The sequence below is a fragment of the Cydia fagiglandana genome, chromosome 14 (assembly GCF_963556715.1).
Source record: "Cydia fagiglandana chromosome 14, ilCydFagi1.1, whole genome shotgun sequence".
Lineage (NCBI taxonomy): Eukaryota > Metazoa > Arthropoda > Insecta > Lepidoptera > Tortricidae > Cydia > Cydia fagiglandana.
In genome coordinates, this window is record NC_085945.1 from 18691460 (window position 1) to 18716263 (window position 24804).

At 36.3% G+C, this 24804-nt stretch overlaps 3 protein-coding genes across 9 annotated transcripts in view; 2 read left to right on the forward strand and 1 right to left on the reverse strand.

Moving 5' to 3' along the window:
- Window positions 1–6722, reverse strand: part of LOC134670896 (bridge-like lipid transfer protein family member 3B) — a 73595-nt gene extending 66873 nt beyond the window's left edge. The window contains exons 1-2 of the mRNA XM_063528715.1: window positions 6568–6722; window positions 5319–5520 (exon numbers count right to left, since the gene is read on the reverse strand). Of these exons, the coding sequence (XP_063384785.1) occupies window positions 5319–5520; window positions 6568–6611 (246 nt within the window). The 5' untranslated portion in view covers window positions 6612–6722. The remainder of the gene's footprint in view (window positions 1–5318; window positions 5521–6567) is intronic.
- The window catches only part of LOC134670912 (SWI/SNF-related matrix-associated actin-dependent regulator of chromatin subfamily E member 1-like), a 382337-nt gene that overhangs the window by 151760 nt on the left and 205773 nt on the right, over window positions 1–24804 (forward strand). The gene's annotated exons all lie outside the window — the stretch shown is intronic.
- LOC134670577 (uncharacterized) lies at window positions 7068–10537 on the forward strand. Of its 2 annotated transcripts, none has more exons than XM_063528378.1 (4): window positions 7068–7427; window positions 7845–8293; window positions 8942–9161; window positions 10430–10537. In XM_063528378.1, exons 2-4 carry the CDS (start codon window positions 7884–7886, stop codon window positions 10484–10486), a joined length of 687 nt encoding a protein of 228 aa, XP_063384448.1. In that variant the 5' UTR covers window positions 7068–7427; window positions 7845–7883; the 3' UTR covers window positions 10487–10537. The 2 variants fall into 2 exon arrangements, with proteins under 2 accessions (XP_063384448.1, XP_063384449.1); XM_063528379.1 differs by having other exon boundaries at window positions 7068–7207.

Consider the following 24804-nt stretch of genomic DNA (forward strand, 5'->3'; position numbering starts at 1 on the left):
ACCTACTAACATTCGCGCGAGTGACTAAAAACAAGTGAGTCTAAACCGTAAAATTATTCAATTTCTACACCTGTTTTATTTGGCGCTACTATATGTTTAATATGTTATACTTCACAATTAATGAACGATCGGTTTAGGGCCACTTCCACCATCCTACTAACCCGAGGTTAAGCGGTTAAAACGTTAACCCACTGTCAAATTGGTAACCATGGTAACTCCAGGTTTAATCGGTTAACTCCGGGTTAGTGTCATGATACAAGTGGCGCGTATGCGTTTATAACACTCATAACATTTATTACACTTTAAACTAGTTTAACCGCGGTGTTTATCAGTGGTAGCAAACTGCACTCAAACAATTAATATATGAATAATCGATAAGTACCTACGTCCAACGCTGTTCGTCAAGGGGCCCACTGAACAGGTTAGGTACTGTTCGTAATATAAACATCAGTGTTGATAATTTATTTATGAAGTTGGACTTATAGTATAATTTATAAAGGTACTTACTCACTTCTGAAGGGGCCCACTGATTAACAATCCGCCGGACGGTATCGGCCTGTAAGTTGTTCGGAGCTGTCAAAATTTTGATTTAACTGGTAGGCCAATACCGTCCGGCGGACTGTTAATCAGTGGGCCCCTTCAGAGGCGAGTAAGTACCTTTATAAATTGTACTATAAGTCCAACTTCATAAATAACTTATCAACACTGAAGTTTATATGACAAACAGTCCGTATCCCCGGTTTTTTTTTGGTTACAAGTACGATTTTAGCCCCGGGTGGTATACGGGTTAGGGTTAGGGCGTTAGCGAAGACAGCCGAAGAGTAAAGACGCAACTCGCATGTTCGATATTTGTGCTCGTCACTGGACGCCTTAGTCGTTTTCCTAACGTTTACGACTTTTATTTAAGTTTACATATACATAGAAAATCAACTATAGGTACACAAGTGCTCGTCAGCTGTATAAATATGTATTTGTCGGCACGTCTACTAGAAGCTTCTGGCAACCAGAGGGCTGGCCGGTGTTTCGCACAACCACTCAGCGAGGAAATACGACCATTTTTTTTGCTTTTATTAGGTTTTTCGCTCAGTAAGATAAACTGCACCTACACAAAGAAAATTCACACTCGAAAGGTAAAGAGGGACGGTTTCGGTTTCATAATAATACATTTGGCATTCGTCTACATGCAGGTAATATCATAACATATAACATCCCTCGTATATTCATAGCTCTAATGCAAACAAGCGGTAACATGGTTAGCAATTTTGCATTTAATGTTTATTTTAAGCCGAGTTTGCATAGAATTAGCAGCACGGGACGGAATGAATTTATAATTCTATTACTGCGTTTTATGGAGTATTTTAGGGTTCGTATTTATAAGGTAGCAGGAGCTATTACCGAGACAGATTTAATAAGCTGCTAACTGTCGAAAATAGCAATTGTAGTTATTGTTGTTATATTGACAGATCAATGTGGGAACGATCTCTATAGTAAATAAAATCGCATCAAAAATATTAATGTGAAAAAATTCCAAGTCTGTTCCAAGTTCGTTGACGGTTTTGCTAGTAAAAAGAAGTGAGATTTAACTGGAAACCATGCTCTTTCAAAGCCTTAGAACACAGCTCTTATCATCAATAACGCTCTTCAATTGCTTAAAATAATTTGTAATGTCAATAGCGCGACGACGAAAGACAAGTTTAAATCAGTGGGTAAAAACTACCAACGATTACTAGGTGCCTACTTCATTTACCACAAGCTACTGAACCACTTACTTTTCATGTAACACATTTGTTATAATTAAATTAAAACAAATTTGCACTTAATTAACACAACGAACTAACATCACATTCATTAACATAATAATATCTAGATAACGACGAAATGGAAATGTTGAGTTTTAAAAGGGCTTATAATTGTTCGAAAAATGTGTTATTAGGCCCTTTTGTAGGACGCTAAAGTTTATCAAAGCAATGTAAATACAGATATTGGTTTGTATTTGTTCTATCGAGGGTAATGGCTTTTATGAGTAGAGGCATACGTTTCTGAACGGATAGAGACTGTTTGAGGACTCTCGGTATAGTTTACTAATAGTTTAGTATACAATTTGGATGATGGTATAATGTTTACCTTCATATTAATTGCGATGGTGTTAGAAAGATTTAGATCAGTTGCAAAACTATAATTTCAAAATGACTTGAGACATGAGAAACCGGGGTATTAAAAAATCTCAATATTTTAATATCTATACCAGAAATACAAAATACTACACACATGCGCAGTAGGTATGTCGCAGTCGAAGAATTCCATATTTATAATTTCTATTGGTGTTTTTTTTTTTCGGAGTCTCAATTCCATATTATTCGGAACGCTCGTTCCGAACGAGATTTATTACCAACAAGATAAGATAACGTGTACAAAAGGCCATTGAAATGTGATACCCCATGTTTGACTAAGTAACGCAGGGAGAATAAACCGAGGATTCCTTGCCATTCCCACCTCAGCTAAAAAAATACAGCCACAACATTTTGTACAGTCGACGTCAAAGAGAAATTTACAGCCAAAGTAACAAAAAAATGTTTACACGACCTAAATGCTATGACAATAAAGTCGTGTAAATAATTTTTTGTAACGTTAGTCGTAAAGATCTCTTTGGCGTCGACTGTACTACCTCTCGGCTCCGTAACCTAATATCAAGAATTAGCACGGGCACTACAATTAAGAAAGCTACTGCCATCATGGCCTTCCAATCCAGAGGGGAAGCTGGGCTTTATTGGTATTAGTTCAGCGAAAACCGTTTGTTTAATACCAAATGATATTCCGTGCAGTCACGCTCTGTGATTCTTGAGCCATTTAGGGTTCTAGCTAAATCATATATTCACAAACCCTCAAGGCATTGTACCAAGGATGCCGGTGGCATTTCCTCGCTGTATCGCAATTCTGATACTCGTACGTTGTGCGAGGTAGCCGCCAGCTCTTCGGTCCCCAATTACGTCAACCAGACGCTTCGCGATCTCTGCGAACAACTTGTGCACGCTGAGACCCCATGGACCTAGAGTTTCAGTCTAGCTAAATTGGACATTCCATGGGGCAAGTATTGAACAACCAATTTAGCTAGAACACTAAAAGGCATAACAATCGTGGAGAACGCTTAACGTATAGACAGACAAAGGTGTCAAATTCCATGACTCCGTCTAACTCAGTCAGTCCTAGGGCATGCTCCCGGGAATTCCCGGTTCTCATATTCCCGGGAATTCCCGGGAATTTTATGGTATCAAAAGAACCGGTACTGAAGACCCGGTACCGGTACTTCCCGGTTCTCATCGTATGACTATTTATTCCCATTTCAATAGTAGTAATGTATTAGTACTTTAGCTCGGGACATTATATAACATTTAATAATGGTGCTATGAAACGGGGGACCCAAATAACCCGATAAATTAACCTAGTAAAGTAGGCATTCGTGAAGGCAGGCCGCGCCGTCATATAGTGCTGAGTGCATCGACTACGCTACGGCCATGCGGCTCGGCCCAGGCGGAGCCAATGTGTGCCGGTTAATTTCGTAAAATAGGTTGGAACGCCAACTAAGTGTTTGTTTATAATAAAATAAGTCATTTATTAATTCTTATGCAATTATTTATATGAAAATAAGTCATTCATAAAGATTGTACGCTAACAGAAACAATTTCTTAAAAGTAATCAAAAGATGCCTTGAGAACCGGGAAGAACCGGGAATCCCGGTTCCGGCCATGCCCAGAACCGGGAAATGAAATTCTTGGTACCGGGACCGGTACTGCATGCCCTAGTCAGTCCTCAAGATCAAGCTACGTTTTCAAAGGACAACGCCTAACCTAAATATAGCCAACCTTTACCGGTTCACTGGACCGTTATCAAATGAATAATTATCCTAGTTTAATATCTTGATGGAGATAACTAGGTATTCTAAAAATACGCACGCCTTCGCCTCGACAAGGAGATATTTCAATGCGAATAAAAAGTGTACGGAATAATAGTCCCGGTTAAAACGACACATTTTTTTTAAATGGTGTAGAAAAAAAAGAATATCGAAACTAATTACTTTTCGAATAGGTCATCATGTGACTTGTAGACAATAGCATATTGTTATGTTGAGTAACTGCAAAACACATTTTTATATACATGTTTATGTATATGTTAGGTATTTAAACACGTTTGACACGTTTTCGTTTAAAGATAGCTCCTTATCTTTAGTTTTTAGTTGGTGTAAAACTACACAATAAACGTTTAATCTTAGAGTTATTTTTCAACGCCTAACAATACTAAATATTTACTGTATGTGATAATCTGATAGTCATACTTGCAACTATAATGAAGCTTTAGTCAAGTGTTAAATAGATTTAAACTTTATAATCGTGAACCAAAGTCGCTATTACTTCAGCACGTCAGTCGCGAGCTAGAAACGTGGTCTGAATTGTGATTGTTAGCGTCACTCAAGGCATTGTGTTAGGACCAATACTATAAAGTTTTCCAGATCATAAAATGCTAGGATGAAAAGCAATAAAGACGTTTTATTATTAGACTAGACGATAGCTGGCTAAATTTGATAGGTTTCGATCGGCTCCGATCAGAGATACAGTCAGCAGCAGAAGTTGCGAAGTGGGCGAGGTGTTCAAAATTATCTTGACGCGACTTTATCGTTAAGATAATAAGAGCGTGCCAAAGTAATTTTGAACAGCTCGCCCGCTTAGCAACTCCTGCTGCTGACTGTACCTATAGACATATGAATATGACCATCTTATCTAGGGTTAGCAGATTTGAATTCTTATTTATCAGGGCTATCAAAAATTCGGGAAACCAATTTTTCCTGAATTGGATTTTTAAATATAGGCAATATAGCCAAATTCCAAATTCGGGACAACTGGTTACCATGGTTAGTTTAAATCATATATCTTATTATCATAAAGCATATTTTGCAATAATCCCACATACTCGTACAAATTCAAACTGCGTTAAGTTTTATAAGCTGTTTTTTTTACCAAAAAATATATATTTTTAGTACTGCTTAGTTTGATACCAACCAACAGTCTTTTGCATACCACAAAGATCGAATTTGTCGACGATGTGACACAATAGGAGCTATAATATCGACAGTTTAGCTTTATCAGAACTGTTAAGAAAAAACGTCACATACCCGAAAAATCTTGTAAAATATGTTAATACAATAATGTCAATAACAATAACATACCAACGCTACTCTCGCAAAAAACGTTTCACTATGGAATATTACTTTTAAACTACAAATATTAACTTTTAATATAAGTAGAATATACAACTGTATGACTCACCAGCACAATAGGCACTGTCTTCAGCTTCGTCCACTGTATCCGGAAGGTAGCTTTGTTGCAGGAAGCCGACGTCAGCCGCAGCCATCCCGGCAACTCCAGCAAGTCTGTCAGCAGATCCTCATCGAGGGTCAGGTCTTGCAGCTCGCCGGAGCCTCGGAGCGCGGATAGGGATATCTGCTCGGGTGATAGATTCTTTGTAAACCTGTAGAAAAAAAATTACATTTTTATTTAAGATTTAAATATTTAACACATTTTAGTCATCATCTCATTTATAAAAAAATAAACATTTCTAAATTTATACTGTTTTGAAGCTGTGACAGTCCTAGCCTTAGTTTATCAAAGAAGCCTAAACAACTTTCATTAAATTTGGTTCGCATTGTGAATAATTAATAATCAGTTTAAAAACATTTTGACATATATGAAAAAAACTTGGCTAACAGTCAAGATACTTCCTTGTAAACAATTTTGCAGTCTGCACTATTATAAAAAACTGAAAAACATGCCCTTCCAAAAGCAGCTTTGTTTGGTTACATTAAGGCAAGAATTACTGAGATGCTTTGCACTAAAGACTGTATAGCCAATCATGTGTGTTCAGTCAAGGTTACTTGATTTAAACATAATTGGTTGATTCATGTTATGCTCCTATTTTACAAATTGAAGGTGCATTACATGAATGAGTTGTACTTGTAGTATTATATGATGCACAAGGTTGGTTTGTGGTATAAATTGATACTACACAATGAAAATATTTATTAACATTTTCCTCATAACACCTGAGAGGCATAAGTATGAGAAATTAATTAATAAATTAAAAATCAAACACAAATAAAAATTTCTTATTAGAAACCTCTAATCAAAACTTGTGTAGCAGAAAATCAACAAAAGAAATTGTAATCATGATGAGAATTAGTTTTTGTAAAATTATAGTCTTTATTTCTGAGTCTAATTATAATACAATGAGTTGTTTTTCAGGTATCATGACTAGTTGTTATTATTTTAAGTTTGGCAGACTATGGGATTCCCCACACCTATACTCGACATAATATACACAGGTATAATAACTCTTTTGTCTACTAAATTATAGGCTAGCTTTACCTATTACAGACCTTAAAATATAACAGTAAAGTTATAAACACATTTTCATAAACAACAGCATGAAACTACAGCATTCCTATCACTGATACATTTTAATTCAATTATTACCAACGATGTTTAGCTTGTTTTAACAGTCAAATAAACATGTACATACCTTGAGAGATGTTTTAATAATTGGTTCTTTATTATAGTAACCATTTCTATAACTAAATTATAAACTTCTAACTAATCTCAAAGGATATTATCAAAAAATCATTATTGTAGAACAGAACCTGTACGACCTTTTCTTTTGTGTGAAATGTCAATGTCAAAAGCATTCAGGGGCGTTTTTTCACGACCAACTACCGGTCTTTTTCCAATTCATGTAATAAAAAAATCTATCTCAAAACTTGTTTTGCCTAAACTAATGTTAGCTACCAAAAGTAATAAAGTTACAGAAACTAGCTCGACAACTAAATACTTCAAGATGTGAAGCTGTTGAAGGCAGTGTAAACTTGGTGTAAGGTGTAACTTTGTAAGAAACAATAACGCGTAACGAAACGTTTCAGTGGCTTAAAGAACTCGCATCCAGGCCATAATTGTTAAAAAAAAAAAAGAAACGTTTCAGTAGCTGTCATTTCATACCTAAGAAACGGCGCGATTTTTGTTTGCTTGTTGTCAAGTACAATTATTGATTTTTAGACTACAAACATTTACAAGATATTAATTACAGTAATACTGTAAAATCTGAGCTGGGGACCAAAATATACGATAGCGTCATACTGTCTGGCAGTTAATAGCCAAAAATTAGACCTGTAAGCTTCTTAAAACAAAATGTTGTGTCAAGTTATTTAGTTGTCACATTTCGACGTATTCTACTCTTTTGTACTGTTTAACTGATAATGTTTTGTGTTTCTCTAGTTCCTACACTCGTATATTTGTATCCAGTTGTTATTTAGAATAAACTTAAGTAGTGCTTATACCGCAAGTTCGTATAGTTGGTGCAGTACTTTTATGCAATTAAGTATCTATTAAGTAAGTAGCACTTCTTTCTTCTTGTATTTTCTACGTATTTATAGTTTATGTTGGCCTCACAAATCGGGCTAAGGAATATGTAAACAAATCGTGAATTACTATGGAAGAATCACTTCTATTTAAATAAAAGTATGTATAGTTCGTTTTTTTTAGCATTAGAAAGAACTCCACAGAAGTAAGCGTACAGTTTTTATCAGGCTCTTTAATTGTTAATAATGATTGAATTATCTAATGTAGCACGGTCAATACATATAATTTACTTCGAATTATTACCGCTAAAATTGCCGGATTTGGAACCACACGCTTACTTCTGCGAAGTTCTTTCTAATGCTAAAAAAAACGAACTATAGTAATAGTCAAAAAGCTAAGCCTTACCTTTATTTTTACAACTATATTTAGTTCTTTTTTTCTTTTTAGCCACTGGCCAGTATTTGCACGCTTCCTAGTACAGCACAGATGGAGAAAAAAAAAAAAAACTTTGTAGACACAGAGTACTCGTCCGGTGATTCTAAAATGATCAAATCCAAACAGAAGTGCACGGAAGAAAACAACAACGAGGTTGATGAGTTGACAAAAGAGTTCTCGGAGATGGGTTGTATCGTGAATCCGGATAAGCAGCCATCTAACATTTGTGTCGAGACATGTGTATATGAGTCTTCCGGAGACGAGGCTAATGAAAATGAAGCGGATGGTTACTCGGATGAGTTTGAAGAGGATAAGAGTGAGGATGAAGAGTTGAATTTGGAGCCGGAGTCTCCGAAGAGCAGTAATAGTAATGGGAATGAGTTGGCGATGAAGCTGATTAACAGCCGGTCCTCCATGTCCAGTAAGCCGGCTACAGTGTCTGGTCGGTCTACTAGTACTGGGTAAGTTTCTAAAGGGCTTATTCTTAAAACTCTAAATGCCCAGGATAGTCAGTGTGATATGTCTCATTCTATAAAACAAACGATAGACAAAAATAATTCATTGAAAAAAATGTGATAAAGAATATCTGCATTAGTCTTTATAAAGAAAAAATAATAATATTTTATAAATAAAAAAAAATACTGGGTAGATTTTCATAATCACTGCTTACACGTTCAGACTACTTGTTACTTTGGTATGTTGATTCAACAAATTATAAGTAAAATAAATTACAAATTGTAAGCTTACTTGTCCTCCTATAGAAAATTTGAATTTCGCGCCTTTCTCTACTGATAAAGTTGTTTTACAAACTATTTTATACTAGCGACCCGCCTCGGCTTAGCACGGGTTACACAAAACCTTTACAAATTATACACCTAAACCTTCCTCAAGAATCACTCTATTGATAGGTGAAAACCGCATGAAAATTCGTTCAATAGTTTTCGAGTTTATCGCAAACATACACACAAACACTTTGTTTTATAAGGTGTAGTGATTTTACTTGGATGGAGCGTGTGTTAAAGCTTTAAGATATAACATTTTGAATTCGGCCCTGGAATCTACTTTAGAAGGTACAATGTAAACTAAACCCTATACTCTTACCATTACAGCTCACAATTCGTCCCAACAACCCGCCGAGTCAACATGTCGTTTACCAACGACCGTCTCCGCGAGATCGAGCGACACAACCACATCCTGCTCAACAAAATACTAACGGCTAGGAACAGGACAAAGTCTTCCATACCGCCTTTTGAGCCGCCGAGGAGACCGCTGCCCCCTGCGGCGGTGCAGCGGAAACAGATGCAAAAGAAAATCGACCATGACAATCTGGTAATAGAGTTTATTTTGGCAAATATTCATTACTTTATTTATATAGATAGACCCATACCGCCAGTTGAGTCATGAGAGAGACCACACTGCCCCCGTGCAGCGTAGGCATTTGCAGAAAAGAATCAAAAACGCCCTAACAATATCTAGTGTCTGTGCGGAAAGAGAAGAGGCGTGGAATGTATAGGGTCCAGAGAGGGTACCGCGAACCACGTTCGACGTGTTGCCTCACTGTCACACTTACGTACGAATTCACAAGTGCGACAGAAAGGCAACACGTCAAACGTGGTTCGCGGTAGGCCCTCAGTACGAGTATATTCCGCGACTCTTCTCTTTCCGCACAGACTCTATCGATCATAGGAATAGAGTTCATTTTGTTAAACATTGCCTAAGTTAGATTCTAAAATAAATCCCTAAGTGAAATTCTAGCATTACTCTGCAATTACATACGAAATCAATTGTTTCTTACATACTACTCGGGGCCTAGCCATGGTGACAATCAGTGAGTATTCACTCCAATCAAAACAAATCATGAATGACAATAGTCATTTGATTTTTCGCAGGATCTATCATGCCATGCCGATACATTTTTTCTTTTCGTTTGGCGTTTGTCGCTGTTCCATTGTCATCTCGGCTAGTCCCTGCTATATAATAGTAACGCCTAGTAGTTTTCTCTTAGCATCCAATTAATTTTATCGCTTGCTAATAAAAAATGTCAGGCGTAATCATAATCAGAATTGCGTTTGGTCAGGCGTGGCTCACTCCGCGATTTCGTCGCTTTGCTACAGGTAGCTTAAAGTAATAGTAGTAGTAAAACACTTTATTGTACAAAAACAAAAACAAAACAGGAAAAATAACATTCGTCATTAGTACAAAGGCGAACTTATCCCTTTAAGGGATCTCTTCCAGTACAAGTACAAAAAAAAGTACATCCGTTCCACACCAATTTTGGTGGCTAGCTATAAGCCTGTTGTGTCCCACTGCTGGGCAAAAGCCGCTGTCGCCAGCTAGCGGCCATACCTGTCCCGATCGTAACAAACGCGTTTTGTTAGAGTGAGTCTTCTGTACCTAGTACTATTATTTTATTCTGTGGTTTGGTTATTTGGGGTTAATATTATGATATTTGAGTCGCTTAATTTCAAACTCGGGTAAATCCATCTGTCAAGATTATGCGATTTTGGTATTAAGAAAACGTAATAGGGTAGATATTTGCTGAGAGGGTCCCATGGATTTACCCGAGTTTGAAGTTAAGCGACACATTTGTATTACAGATTCTGCTGAAGAAGATCCAACGCGCCAAGTCGTCAGCGCTGGGCGCGCGCCGTTGATGGCGGCGCGGGCGCACGCGCCCGAGGACTAGTGCTCCCTACATTTACTCCTACACCCAGCTGCTAAATTGCATCGACACTTTAACCTTTTGGACGCCAATGACCGATATATCCGCACTGCAAGTCCAACGCCAAAGACGGATTAATCGGGCACAGATCACAGAGCGACATAGACCTACGTGCATATGCATAAAGTTCAATTTCAGTTTTGACACTTCGGTGACATGGCGTCCGAGTGACAGCTTTTGTGTTAGACGTGGCGTCGAAAAGGTTAAGGATAAAATCGTTGTTTATGTGTTCATGCAATTTTGCAGTTCGCTGTACATATTACTTTTACATTTATTATACTTACTTATTTTTAATACGCGTGTTTTATTTACTTTCTGATTCTATTCAAATTCCTTTGAAAATATGACATGATACAATCGCTGAAAAGTCTACGCAGAGTTAACTAAGGAGGACCCTCGAAGACAGCCAACTCTGACAAGATCCACAATTTAAAAACCTCTGAATTTTTTTCATAGAGCATTTTTTAATCTATTCGGCGCAAGCGAGGTATGAATTCAAGTTTTTTTAACTGGGCAAGTAATCTTGGACCTTCAGAAACTTGGTTACCAGCACTATAGTACAGTCAGCATAAGTATCTGATATTCCGGATAACTTTTCCAAATATAGAGATACATTTCTAAAAGTCTCGTTCAAAAGTATATCTTTTACAATCTTCATTGTTCTACATATAGAACCATCACTTTTTATGATCTGTTTTTGTCTTTTTATTATGTGTTTTTGTTTTTTTTTGTTATCTGTTACAGAATACTTTTGGCGCGTTGTTTGATCCGCAACTTTTGATGCTGAACTGTACCTACTTGGCGTAAAGAATGCATCTATTTATGTGGTAAACGAAACGCAAATGCATTGTTTACAAAACATCTCGCTAATATAAGCCCCCATTCGCACGGCAGCTTTTTCAACGCGCGTTTGAATGACACAAATGGATAACCATGTGTGTATTCACACGACAGCGGTGGCGCTTTTTATCAAGCGTTGTTGGATTTTCGACTTTAAGGCTTGGTCATTAAGTCGAATTTAGAGTGCGGACAGATTCAAGCGCTTTTCTAACACGCGTTGTAAAAGCTGTCGTGCGAATGGGGGCTTACATAACGCCCGCGTACATTCATTCAGTTTAGTAGTACAGTCGCCATCACATATATCGGAGCGGCCGAGGTGGTCAAAATATATGAACACGCACTCTAACGCCTTGACAATAAAGGCCTGTTCAGATATTTGTGAGCGCCTCGGCCGCTCCGATATATCTGATGGCGGCTACGATATGCCGAGTATGGGAGGAATGAGCAACCGATTCGCAAATGGCGTGATATATACAGGGCGTGTGTGACAACTTTCTTATTTTATACTTTACTTTTCATGGCACAAGGCTTTGCTTCCCTTCGTATGTCTAAGCACTGATCAGTGCAAGCGAATTTAAACCTATTGTATTAAACAAAGGATTTTAATTCGTACGCACTGATCAGTGCTTAGACAGATGAAAGGAGGTAAAATTTAGGACTCATACCATACTTGAAGGTTCGTTGGGTCGGAAGAAAGGACGCACAAACGCGCGTGTGATCTAGGGTCCTGATACCTATACGTACACATGTGTCTAGGTGATGTCTGTATGGCGCTTCGAGCAACACGGAAGGGAGGCGGCATTCGCACTATTTCCCCTCTGCCGAGGTACAAGATTAGCGCGTCAATATAATCTACCGCGGGTAATAAAACTAGTTGCACTTGGATTTTTCACTAGACCGAGTCAAGACGCGCGCGTGAACACTGCTGCACAAAAATGCCTGTTTGCTCGGTTTTTTGTTATAAAAAGAGGTCGGGGACGTCAAATTTACAAAAAGAAAGTGTTACATTTCTCATGTAATATTTTTTTTTACATATCATACGTTTAATTACATTTAAATACAATTATTATATTTTAGTCTCAAGTAATTGTTGGATTTATCGATTTTGCTCGCTCAGTACAAATTGCGGATCGGTCGAGCGACAAATCCGACTTCTCATCTCTCAGAATACAATGACATACTTCAACGGAAATGTGTTAGTGTGCGTGTTGTGACACTAGTCACTCGTCCGTACACAAAAAGAGATCGAGGTTTGCAAGATTTGTCTTTGACGTGTGTCATTTTGTATGTATTTGTGTCGTCATTACAGAGGGCCTACCGCGAACCACGTTCGACGTGTTGCCTCCCTGTCACACTTACGTATGAATTTACAAGTGCCATAGAGAGGCAACACGTCGAACGTGGTTCGCGGTAGGGCCTCTGATTGGATTTTGTATGTAAGTGTGTGAGAAGTGCCACTGTGTGCACCTTCCCCCCGCGAAAAATGGCAGAAAGATTTGTACGGTGAGATATCGCTTGGGCCCCTCCCTTCTGACGTGTCGGAAGCCGGTGTTGCTCGAAGGTATGGCGAGAATTATCGTGTTGTGTCTACTGACAGTCGACACCTTGGAGGATATGACCAAACGGAGACGCCTTATCTGTAATTTTCTTCAAAACAGTCTGCCGATTTTTGCGGCGAAGGGGCAAGTCAAATGTATACGTAACGTAAAAATAGCCATGTCAGTGTATGATCATTGGCCACCTATTTTCGACAGAGGGGCTACCCTGCACAAAACAGTTCCCTTTTCAGTCCAAAAAAAATCAACCGTCCTGACGTCATTACTCGTATTGTAGAATTTGAAAACGCAACTGCATGGTGACCGGTAGCATCCTTGGTACAATGCCTCAAGGGCCTATAGATTTAAAAGCTAGTTAGTATTCGTACAGTTATATATTATATCTCATTTTATCATTGCTCGCGGGAGGGAAGACAGTGTCAGAAGTCATAGGTCGTGTTTTTCTTATGATAATAAGTAATGCGCTGACAAACACGTTCGAATCGTTCAATGAAAACTGCCGGTCTAGCCAAGGTTACAATCGCTATCGCTTCGACAACGAAAAGCATTATGTCTCTCTATCACTCTTCCATATTAGTGCGACAGTGACAGTTGCGTTTCGATCGCTACGGAGCGTAAGCGATCGGCATCTTGGCTACGCGGCCTGGTTATAAATGTTATAGTTAGTTGTTGATCGATTCCAATCAGTTTTCCTTTTGTAATAATTGTGGAAATTTACAAGGTGAGTGTCAAGTTGAGTAGGTTAAAGACAGGGTTATGATAAGACAGTGTGGACTAGGTACCTATCTGTACTATCGGAAATCACATGTCGTGTAATGAGTAAAGGGATGTTTCCACTCCGTCGTGTTTGCTGAATGTTTAGGTACCTATAGGTGCATTAAAAGCTACACAAATGTCACGGTTTTAAACGATGTGCCATATTATATTATACAGGGTGATTCAGGAGACGTGAGCAGGACTAACACTGTGCATTTCGTAAATTATAAGCAACTGTTTCCTATCAGTATTAGTGAGGTTAACGTTAATTTTCTAGTTGTGTTGAAAAAAAAGTTATTAATTTATTTACGCCATAGATGGTCACCCTAACATTAGAATACTAAACTAGCGATATTCTGTGTCAAATTGAATGTCATCACTGTCATCACGGTCTGCTTACTTTTGAAAACTCGTATCTCACTCAGGCTTGACATTTTATTTTCTTCGTAAAAGAGGTTTTATGTTTATTAATTAGGTCTTGTAGGGTGACCATGATTGTAGAGAATTAAATTTGCCCTCACCAAAAAGTTGAAAAATAAGAAAAAGTGTAGTTGTTTCACCTACATACGACGGTGATCGATCAATTAACAGTTACTGAGTGTGCAGGATTAGTCCTGCTCACGTCTCATGAATCACCCTGTATAGGTACCTATTTGATTTACAAGCTTTTGTGTAATGTGCCCCTGATCCGATGTATGTTAGTGTGGGTTTGGTGTGGGTCAAATCTTTCGATTCTGAATTCACTGAATATTATTATAAATCATTTTGCTGCAGAAAATGTCTAATTAATGCTAAATTAACCGTATCTACGATATTATATAAATAAATGATCTAATTCAAAGACAGTCTTATCGCAAAACCCCTCTTTTCCAGACAATAATAATATTTGACTGAGATTTTTTCTTATCACAGTGATGAAACTACTGTAGTTTATTTGAGTAGTTCTTCTTAGCAGTGAACGTGTTCCTAACAAACTCCTTATGTAGTGTTGAAATTAATACAAAACATTACTTAATTGTCTGTTTCATCACGTTCCTCTGATAATAAACTGTAAACTCATATTTATACTTCAAAAATGAAACAGATTCTATTCAGCTCCTACGTGACAATAATTCGGTGAATCAGCCTTTGGGAAACATTTTAAATAATGACTCATGCATCATTTAATGAATAATTTATTACTCTCTTACGCTAAAACTACGCAATCTTTGAATATGCTTCTGTAAATATTTAGTTGCTTTTTTATTGCGAGTTTACTTGCAAGTTTTATGCTTCATAGAGTGTTAAAAATAGCGTAAGTAGGTAGTGTTTTAGCAGCGTCATACCTACTCATAATAATATTTATGTGATGGTTTTAAATTCTGATGTAAGAAGGCTACGCCTATATATTGTAGATATTATTAGGCAGATCATGCCTTTTATAATACAATGTTACATTTAAAAGGTACCAGGTATATATCGGTAAAATACTTATTTCGACCGAGGTATGATTTTATTAGTGCTTTTCTCAAAATATAAGCAGAAATGCGATCTAAAACCATATAAGTATTCTAAATAAGAATAAGATAGTATGATTTACAATTTAGGCTTATTTGAGTTCCTATATGTAGGTATTTTACACAAATCTTGGGTAATAACGCTTAAAACAAGACGAGGGAAAATAAACATACGTATTTTGAAAACGAGCATGATGCTCAGCTTCAAATTATTCTTATTTATTACCGAATAAACATACATTCGTGGTCTATAAATACTAAGAAAGTTTGTTAGTTTGTTTGAACCCGAAATGGGTCAAGGCGCATCGCGTTGAGATAAAAATATTAAACCTAAATTACTGTGTTTTATCTTTAAACGCGATAATATATCAAATAAACTTTAGAGAGTTTAACATATGTTTATATCATCATAAATTATGTAAATGGTATGCAGTGCACGGCTGTTTTGAATAAAAGTTTGTTGGAAAGCATAAAGATAGATAGAGCAAGGAAAAAACGCTAAACATATTAAATAGTCCCAAGAATGACGAATCCGACGCCAAAAGGCCGCTCTTATACTCAAAATTACGCGGTAATTTTAAAAGACATGCTTACATTACATGAACATTAACACGTATATATTTATGTCTGGTATTATAAGGTTTTGTTGCAAGAAATTATAATACAAAGAAGTATGTAAAAGAGAGTAGAAGTTATAGGTACATACAAAAAATCTACTTTTTAGGGTTCCGTACCCAAAGGGTAAAACGGGACCCTATTACTAAGACTTCGCTGTCCGTCCGTCCGTCCGTCCGTCCGTCTGTATCTCACGAACCGTGATAGCTAGACAATTGAAATTTTCACAGATGATGTATTTCTGTTGCCGCTATAACAACAAATACTAAAAACAGAATAAAATAAAGATTTAAGTGGGGCTCCCATACAGCAAACGTGATTTTTGACCAAAGTTAAGGAACGTCGGGCGTGGTCAGTACTTGGATGGGTGACCGTTTTCTTTTTGCATTTTTTTCCGTTTTTTTTTTTTTGCTTTATAGTACGGAACCCTTCGTGCGCGGGTCCGACTCGCACTTGCCCGGTTTTTTTTTTATTATGAATGGGCTTACTCATGGCCACAGACTAGCCGAGGCGTAGACGTGGCCTAAAACATATTTATATCTCGATATATTTATTATCTTTGTATAATAATTTTGACCAATGAAAACTAGTAGGTAAATGTTAAGTAAGTAAATGTTCATACCAAGTTTCATCATGTAATTTCAGCATGTCATTTGAAATTTAAAATGAGGTACTTAATGTTTTCTTTCTTTGCGATCAATGTTCCTCTCATATAACGGATCGAACTTCACAATTCTGACCGTGAATAGCTTCATTTAAGTTCGTCTAGACTACACACCGTCTGAATATCAAATCTCTCGTCTCGTGGTTCAACATAAAATATATTAGCTACTTTTTGTATACCTATTAATTGGCCTTGTGACGGAATAACGTTCATTTCTAAAAATTAATACATTTTGATTTTAAATATATAGCTATTATTAGAATTCGTTATTCATGAAAAGAATCATACTTCGTATTTACATTATTTTAAAAACACTAAAGGCGTTTAAGTAGGAACATCATGTTTTTCATAACTAAAAAATAAAAATAGATATGTAAATAAATTATTTGCATGTCTCTATGCGACGAGGTAGTTGATTCCTATGTGTAATCTTATATCAACCTGCATGCAAATTAATAAATAATGAGTTATTATTATGAATTAAAATAAAATATATCATAAAAATACGATTGCAACTTCCACAATGGCCGTACCGACACCGCGCGACTAACATTTACATATGTAGATGTTTAATCGCTTGACGTATTCAAACAAATTTCTATAGATTGTAATGTTTGTATTTGTACCATGTTTGTACATTACTACGGCATAAGTATCCTTGACCAGATGGGTTAAGTACATCGTTAAAGAACCATTGTTAAGTGTTTATTTACATTGCATCAATAATTTTCAGCCTTTGGAAAATTTTTGGGTCAGGTGTGCCAATTATATTCATTACAATACGTGTGTTGACGTCATGTAATGCTGACATATTTCATAATCGAAATTAATTTTTAGGGGTTTTAAAATTAAAGCTATTGAAAAATCAGTAAGAATTAGGAATTTATTGAAATTGCGTGAGATTGCGGAAAACATATATACTAAATTTTTAATTGCTGTATTTTATTTGTATAATAACTTTTAGCAACCGTAACTAGATGTAGACCAAGGCAGGTCTGCAACGATTTTGATAGCACACGCAGTGCAAGTGTTATTTTAAACGTCAAATTTTATGTCGATACAAATAACACTTGCACTACGTATGCTAATATGCTATTAAAATCGTTGCAGACATTTTTTTGGTCTACATCTAGTTACGGTTGCTAAAAATAGTAAAAATGACTATACAAATAAAATAGAGCGAGTTATAATTAAAAAAAAAACTCTAGAACCGGACATTGAGTCACGTCAATGTGCATGCCAATTTTATATACTTAATGCCTGCCAATAGAGTATATGCCAAAAAATCCATTTTATGCTAAAAATCGAAAAGAGCTGCTCGATCGAATCAAACATAGCTAAGAACCACCGCAAGGAAACTCGCTTTCACGTAAACAACCGCATCGGAATCGGTCCATCCTTTGGAGAGTTTCTGCATTGGCATTGGCCACAGACAGACAGACGGATAGACAATTTGTCAAACATATAACACCCCTCTTTTGCGAGCTTTTAAAACGAGAGCGTAGGTATTTCAATTGGGGTCCCTTTGTTTCCCATAAAGTTTTAAGTCATAATGTATTGTTTGTCATATTATCGTTAGTCATAAAACTGAAACGGCTAACTTTTCAGGATTTTCGTAAGGTTATTCTATAGATGGGTTAGGTTAGGTTAGGTTTGTTTTATGTCAATCCTGAAAAGTTACGCGTTTCTGAGAAAAACCAATTATGACTAACGAAAATTCGGACAAACAATACATTATGACTTTAAACTATTTGGGAAACAATAGAGACCCATTTCAATTGTATGGGAACTACTATTTGGCGACGTGTTCATGGGACCCTTAAATATTTTTTTGTTTTGCAGACCTCAAAACTTTACATAATAACGTAGATATAGCTCAATAGAAAATGGAAACAAAAATACCTACCTACGAAAAAGCGTAACCATTTCAGGTATTTAATAGATCTAGTTCAAATTATCAATTTGAAAATACCACTAATTGGCCTTGGCTACACGCTACAATATTTAAAAGGTTGCGACAAAATACAAAACCATTTTTCTCCTTAGTATCTTGCTTGACATCTCGGCAATGAGGTTGTAAATCTTATTTTATTTACAGACGTTCGGGCGATAAATTTTGATAAATTATTCTACGTTCTAGGTAAGTAATGTAAATACAAAATATATTTACTGAGCTTTTCGGTGAAGCATCATATTACGAGATTCAACTTTTTCTAATGAAATTGATCAGCATTGTATTATATTCTTGGCTGGAATAGAATTAGTGTTAGGAATATTAAGTTGAGAATTTGAAGCATAATGCAATAGGCTTTTTTGTCAATAAGTAACTTCGAAATCAACTATGTATTTATAATATAGGATGTATTAAAGGGCTTACGATGAACTAAACGATTAGCTTACATAAGAATTAATTAAAAATAAAACCTTTTCCAGTCTAATCACACAGAAGACATATAATAAAGCATTCTTTATCTAGATATCTAGAATTAATGAAACAGAAACATGCAACGCGAAACCAATTTTAAGAAATAAATAATCGTCAAGTCTGTCAGCCATATCTATCATGATTGTCATGAAATCTCATTAGTCAAATGTAAACAAACATCAATGAAAACACGGCAAGGCAATACCAAAACCAACTACGCACCACGTCGTCGCGAGGTCAAGGTGGGGGGAACACGCAACACGCACGTCTAGGTATCGTATAGAAAAATCTGCCTGCATGAATTACCTTTAGGTACGGTCAGTCAAGAAACCACCACTTTTCGACTCTATCAATCAGATGATAAAGTCGAAAAGTGGTAGACCACTTTCTTGGCTGACTGTACCTACTTAGGTACAGGCCAATTTGAACGTAATTACAGTGATATCTTACTGACATCTAACTTATGTCGTAGGATACTTAACTTACACTTAACTTTACAAAAAAATCGTGAAAGTAAAACTTAGTCAAGACTTTCAAGGAAAACTATAGAGAATCTGATTGGTTAAGCAGTTTTTGAGTTTTTGCAAAAAGTCTATTTTGACGGACGGATAACTACGGAACCCTACACTGAGTATGTCTGACATGCTCTTAGCAGATTTTATGGGAAAACCATGGAAAAGGTTAACTTAACATACATGTACATACTCGTATATGTACAATTGACGACAGCTGCAGGTCGAAGGGCTGAAACAATTGAATGTCAAACTTAACCGACGTAACGTAACGCGAGTCAAACACCTCAACTTACGTAAAATGTTTATCAGAAACGTCAATGAAGTTAAGCAGCGTAAAAATTGACGATTAGATACGAACATTACTCATATTAATGACCACTATACGCGAGAGTTAAACCTTATGCCCAAGTGTTAAGGGTCAGGTTTGTATAATATTATTCGTTTTTGCGTTGGCTGTTTTTTATCTTTACTACGCAATTACGTACCTAACTATTGTGACGTAGAAACTTTTAATGTATTCAATATATTTGATATAACTGTAGCAGATAATGGTTTTCAGAAGGTTTCCAGTGGTTGTGATACAATGTACTCAGTTGCCGTATCGTTAATTATAAATTATTAACAAGTAGGTATTATATACTATTTTGCTATTAAATGATACTGAATATTAGGCACTGAACGATATTAAGGTTAAATAGTACCTATAGGAAGTTATGTTATAAATTGGCTTGAGAGATAATGCCCCGAGGCACGGAAGCGTACGAAAAGTCAGTTCAGAATCGGAGGCGTCGGCTAACTTTTGTCGTAAAACAGAAATAAATTCTACTGGCCTAATTTCACGTAGGCTCTATCTGCCCTAGTTTGTAGTTATCTGATCGATATTATTATAAAAGATGGTATAGTTCCTAACTGCCTAATACTTACGAGTGCTCATACCTACTTTGACTACTACTACTACCTACTATACCTACCTACCTACCTACCTACCTACCTACCTACCTACCTACTACCTACCTACCTACCTGTGTACCTACCTACTTTTTGTATAAATTTTACGGGGTTGTTATTTATTGTAATTTAATTTAATTTAATTTTTATTGTAAATCTTGACAATGTTATAAGTTTTAATTTTTAATTTAATTTAATTTTATTATTTTAAATCTAATGGAATTTAGTTACGATATGGATTCTATGGTCCGAAATAAATGAATTTTATTTATTTTATTTTATTTTGACGTAGAGCAAGGGGTAAATCTAGATTAAGAAATTTCTATTTTATACCACCAAAATAAAGTATAGAATAGGAATGAGCGCCTTCTAAGTGCCTTCGTCTCTATTCGGCTTAGACGGCTACGTCACAACCAGATTAAATAAAAAGATTGTTTACGTACGTAAACTTCGTAGGTACACGCATTACGTCATTCACGTCGCGCAAATCTGTTAGGATAAGCTCGTATAGGGTTACCAGATACAAATTTAGAATTTCCTGACGAAATTCCTGATTTCCGAATATTTTTCCTGACATTCATTTTTGACAGGGTCTAGCCGTTAGTGATGGCCACCCGATTGAGCCGATAGCCACGTTTTTTTTAAATTTAAGTTATATTAAATTTATTATTTGTCTTTTAAGTAAATAACAAAGTTTTGTACGGAACACTAAAAAACGTACTTTATAAAAAAAGTCTATCGATTCAAAAAAATCCTGACATTTTCGTGTTCCGTCCCCATACCTGTCAAAAGGCCTAAATTCCTGACATGTCAGGAAAATTCCTGTCATCTGGTAACCCTATTAAGCTCATATTCACACGCTTTGCAGTTGATCCTTGGAATATTTTATAAACGTACTCTAAAAACAATCTCACATACCTACCCGTAATGGTTTGGTCTGTGTGTATAAAACTAGTTCTTATTGAGGCAGTCTTGCCATTTTAGTATTTGTTTTTGTAATCCCACGGGAAACCATTATCGCATTAAAACAAGACGAGTTTTGAGTTTTTATTATTCCTATATTTAACAGGTGTAGCAATGTAAAGGCGAATCGTGAATACGATACAAGTGGGAAAAGTAGGAAATTCGCAACGAGTGGCGATAAATTGAAACACAGGCGAAGGGAGTGGTTTAAATCGACACGAGTTGCGAATTACCTTTTCGCACGTGTATTGGATAACGTTTTACAGTACATATATGGATGGCCCTTTAAATTTTTGATATAGGCACGTATTATCCTTAATCCCGCCCTAGGGCGGCACCACTGCATATGTACTGTAAATAACGAGTTCAGATTGTGAGAGAATAAATACCTTTTTCTTGTCCTTGTCTTATGCAAAAAACTAATATTTACAAAAAAAGGATCAGCCTATCCAAACGCCACAACAATGTAATGTAGGTACATTCATACGCTTTTGAACTGGTTTTGACTTTGACGATCGTACGCACCAATAAGCGTGAGCGATCTCAAGTGTCGTATCAAAACCAGTTCATAACAATAACAAATTGTTAAATTTGAATCAGGCTCCTGGCATCACTTTCCGTTTTGGGTAATGTTTGTCCCATCACAGTACCACAAGCTTAATAAGTCGCCATAATTAAAAACAAGATTCATCCGGAGTTGGCTAAAGAAATCCAGAACTGGCTAGACTTATTCCAGGGTCTGTGTTTCAATCACTTGCCGAGAGTTCATCTCAGATGAACCAGTTTAAGTATGGTCTCTTTTACACAAAGTAGTAAAGGATCTTCAACTTTATACCTACCGGAAAAAACCGGCAAAAATTTTTATTCACCACATGAACGCGAGGAAAAGACTAGCGTATACAGCTTAAGCTATTAAACGCTAATTAAAATTATCACTAAAATTATTTTACCAGCCAGTTTTTGAATAATAAAGACAGATACTTTACTGATACCTATCCTATTATAATGGCGAGATGACGTTTCTGGATTTTATTGTCTTTGTTTAGAAACAAGCAATCTCTTACATTATAGTCCGTTTTTTAGTGTTCCGTACAAAACTTTGTTTACGGAACACTTATTTAGCATTAGAAAGAACTCCGCAGAAGTAAGTTTGTGGTTCCAAATCCGGCACTTTAAGCGGTAATAATTTGAAGTAAATTATATGTATTGACCATGCTACATTAGATAATTCAATAATTATTAACAATTAAAGAGCCTGATAAAAACTGCACGCTTGCTTCTGTGGAGTTATTTCTAATGCTAAAAAAAACGAACTAACAATTAACATAATATAGGGTTTAGAAATGATCTAATAGACTTGTTGCGTTATGTTTTATATTCTGCCCATTTAATTATGTCACCATACGATTAAATAGAGGTAAATATTTTCCACCCTGTTACTTTGTTGCGACAACTCGCTAACCGAAGTGAACAAGTGCCCAGTCAATGACAATAGTAATGAGATACAATTGGTTGATCATTGTCGTAATTATTGGGACGGACAATAGTAATTAGTCAGTCGGAACCGGACTTTAGCTTTCGGTCAGTAACTCTTGCTTTGCAATTATAATGAGAGCTTGTCTGTGAGAAACTAAAGTGAAGAAATAATACGAATTTGAAATTGAAATTGAAACTTTATTGTCATATTGTGAGTTACAATGATTTTAAAATTATTAAGGTCGAATCATCAATTCATCACAATCAACCGCGATGCGGAGTACAATGTTGATACTAAAACTAATCTTACAGCTAAATACTTATACAAATATCGTGTCATTACATGTGATACGAATAAAATGATTGGTACTATACTATGTCAATGAGTAAATTAATAAATATTACTATTCGTACTAATTATTGTTCGAAGACGGTCACTTATTTTATAGTAAGATTTTTCTAGGCACCATTTATAAAGTTTACGTCCGAAGTCAGGTTGTTCAAGTTCAGAATAGTGTTCAGTATATAATTGATTCTAAGTAGATATATATAGTACTTGTTTTGTTTTTGGGTTAACGGCCTCCTAGCCTAGCCTAGTCGGTAATGACCCTGCCTACGAAGCCATTAGGTCCCAGGTTCGAATCCTGGCGGCGTAGCACGGTCGCGTTATTATCTCTTGTCACCATGCCTGTCACGTTCTAACAAGTACGTTAGTGCGAAAGGGACGCGCATAGTGATAGTCGATAAAAATGGAACCGTGCTGCGCCCGCTGATACGGGAATTAATTTGTGTCCTTATCACATATATCATGAGTTTGGCCTGGCCATCCACATAAGGGCTCACGCTAGACAACGTCCTCCGTAATTAGGGTCGCCGTTATCGAAAACGATGAGGAGGACTATATACATATATTCCTGAGCTATGGAGGTGTTTATGTATTTAACTAAGTCTATCTATCATCATAAAATAGTCTTTATATCCCGTAACTTAGTAATTATGTACATATGATGCAGGCCACAGGTGTTACAAATAGCTCCACTCTATGCCAAACCTAAATTAGTTTGCCCAATAAAATTATACATATATTTTCTGTTAACTGTGTGTTTTGTAACTTAACGACCTTTCATTCTTCATTTAAACATCCTTTAAGTATATTTTTCAACGAAATAAGTGGAAATTTTTGTGCAGATAAAAATATGTTTGGAACGAAAATAACCGCCGGCCAGCGATATTAAAAGGTAAACAGATAACTTGCACTGTTTATTTAATTGCGTTGCTGTGTGCTTAACATGTTATATAGGTTACCATGGCACACTTTGGATAATATAATATCCTAAGGATGACTCACGTTAGACCGGGCCGTGTCCGGGCCGGAGCTTCAAGGGCTTACTTTTCTATGACATGACAGGTGATCACGTGGTGTTTTCCATAGAATACGATGCGCCGGAAGCTCCGGCCCGGACACGGCCCGGTCTAACGTGAGTCATCCTGCGTTGCTGTGTGCGTTACCATGACACACTTTGGATAATATAATATCCTATTCTTAATTATAGAAACAATATAATGTTAATGTGTGTACTGAGACCAAATCTTAAATAAATATGCATTAACCATATTGATGTTTAATGTATATTTATTTAAGATTTGATGTATTTAAATAAGTATTGCCGAGTTTCTAACAGCAATATCTTCTCGAAGCAGTGAGTTTGTAAAATTCAATGAGTCTAACGCGATACGATAGACCCTCTAAAAATTGTTTTCTATCACATCAGCTTGTAAACGCTCTCTTTATTCATCAAAAAATACGAGATAGTTGATTTTATCCTCAAGAGAGGTAAAGTAAATTGATGCAAATTATGTTGGCTGGTATAATTGAAGTTTAAATGATCAACAATTCTTGGTGTTCATTTGTTTGTAATGTTTTACAGTTAGTATTTTCCTTTCGTTGGTGTGGTGGTAGTCAGATTGTGTGGTGAAAAATGTTGTCTCGGTAGCC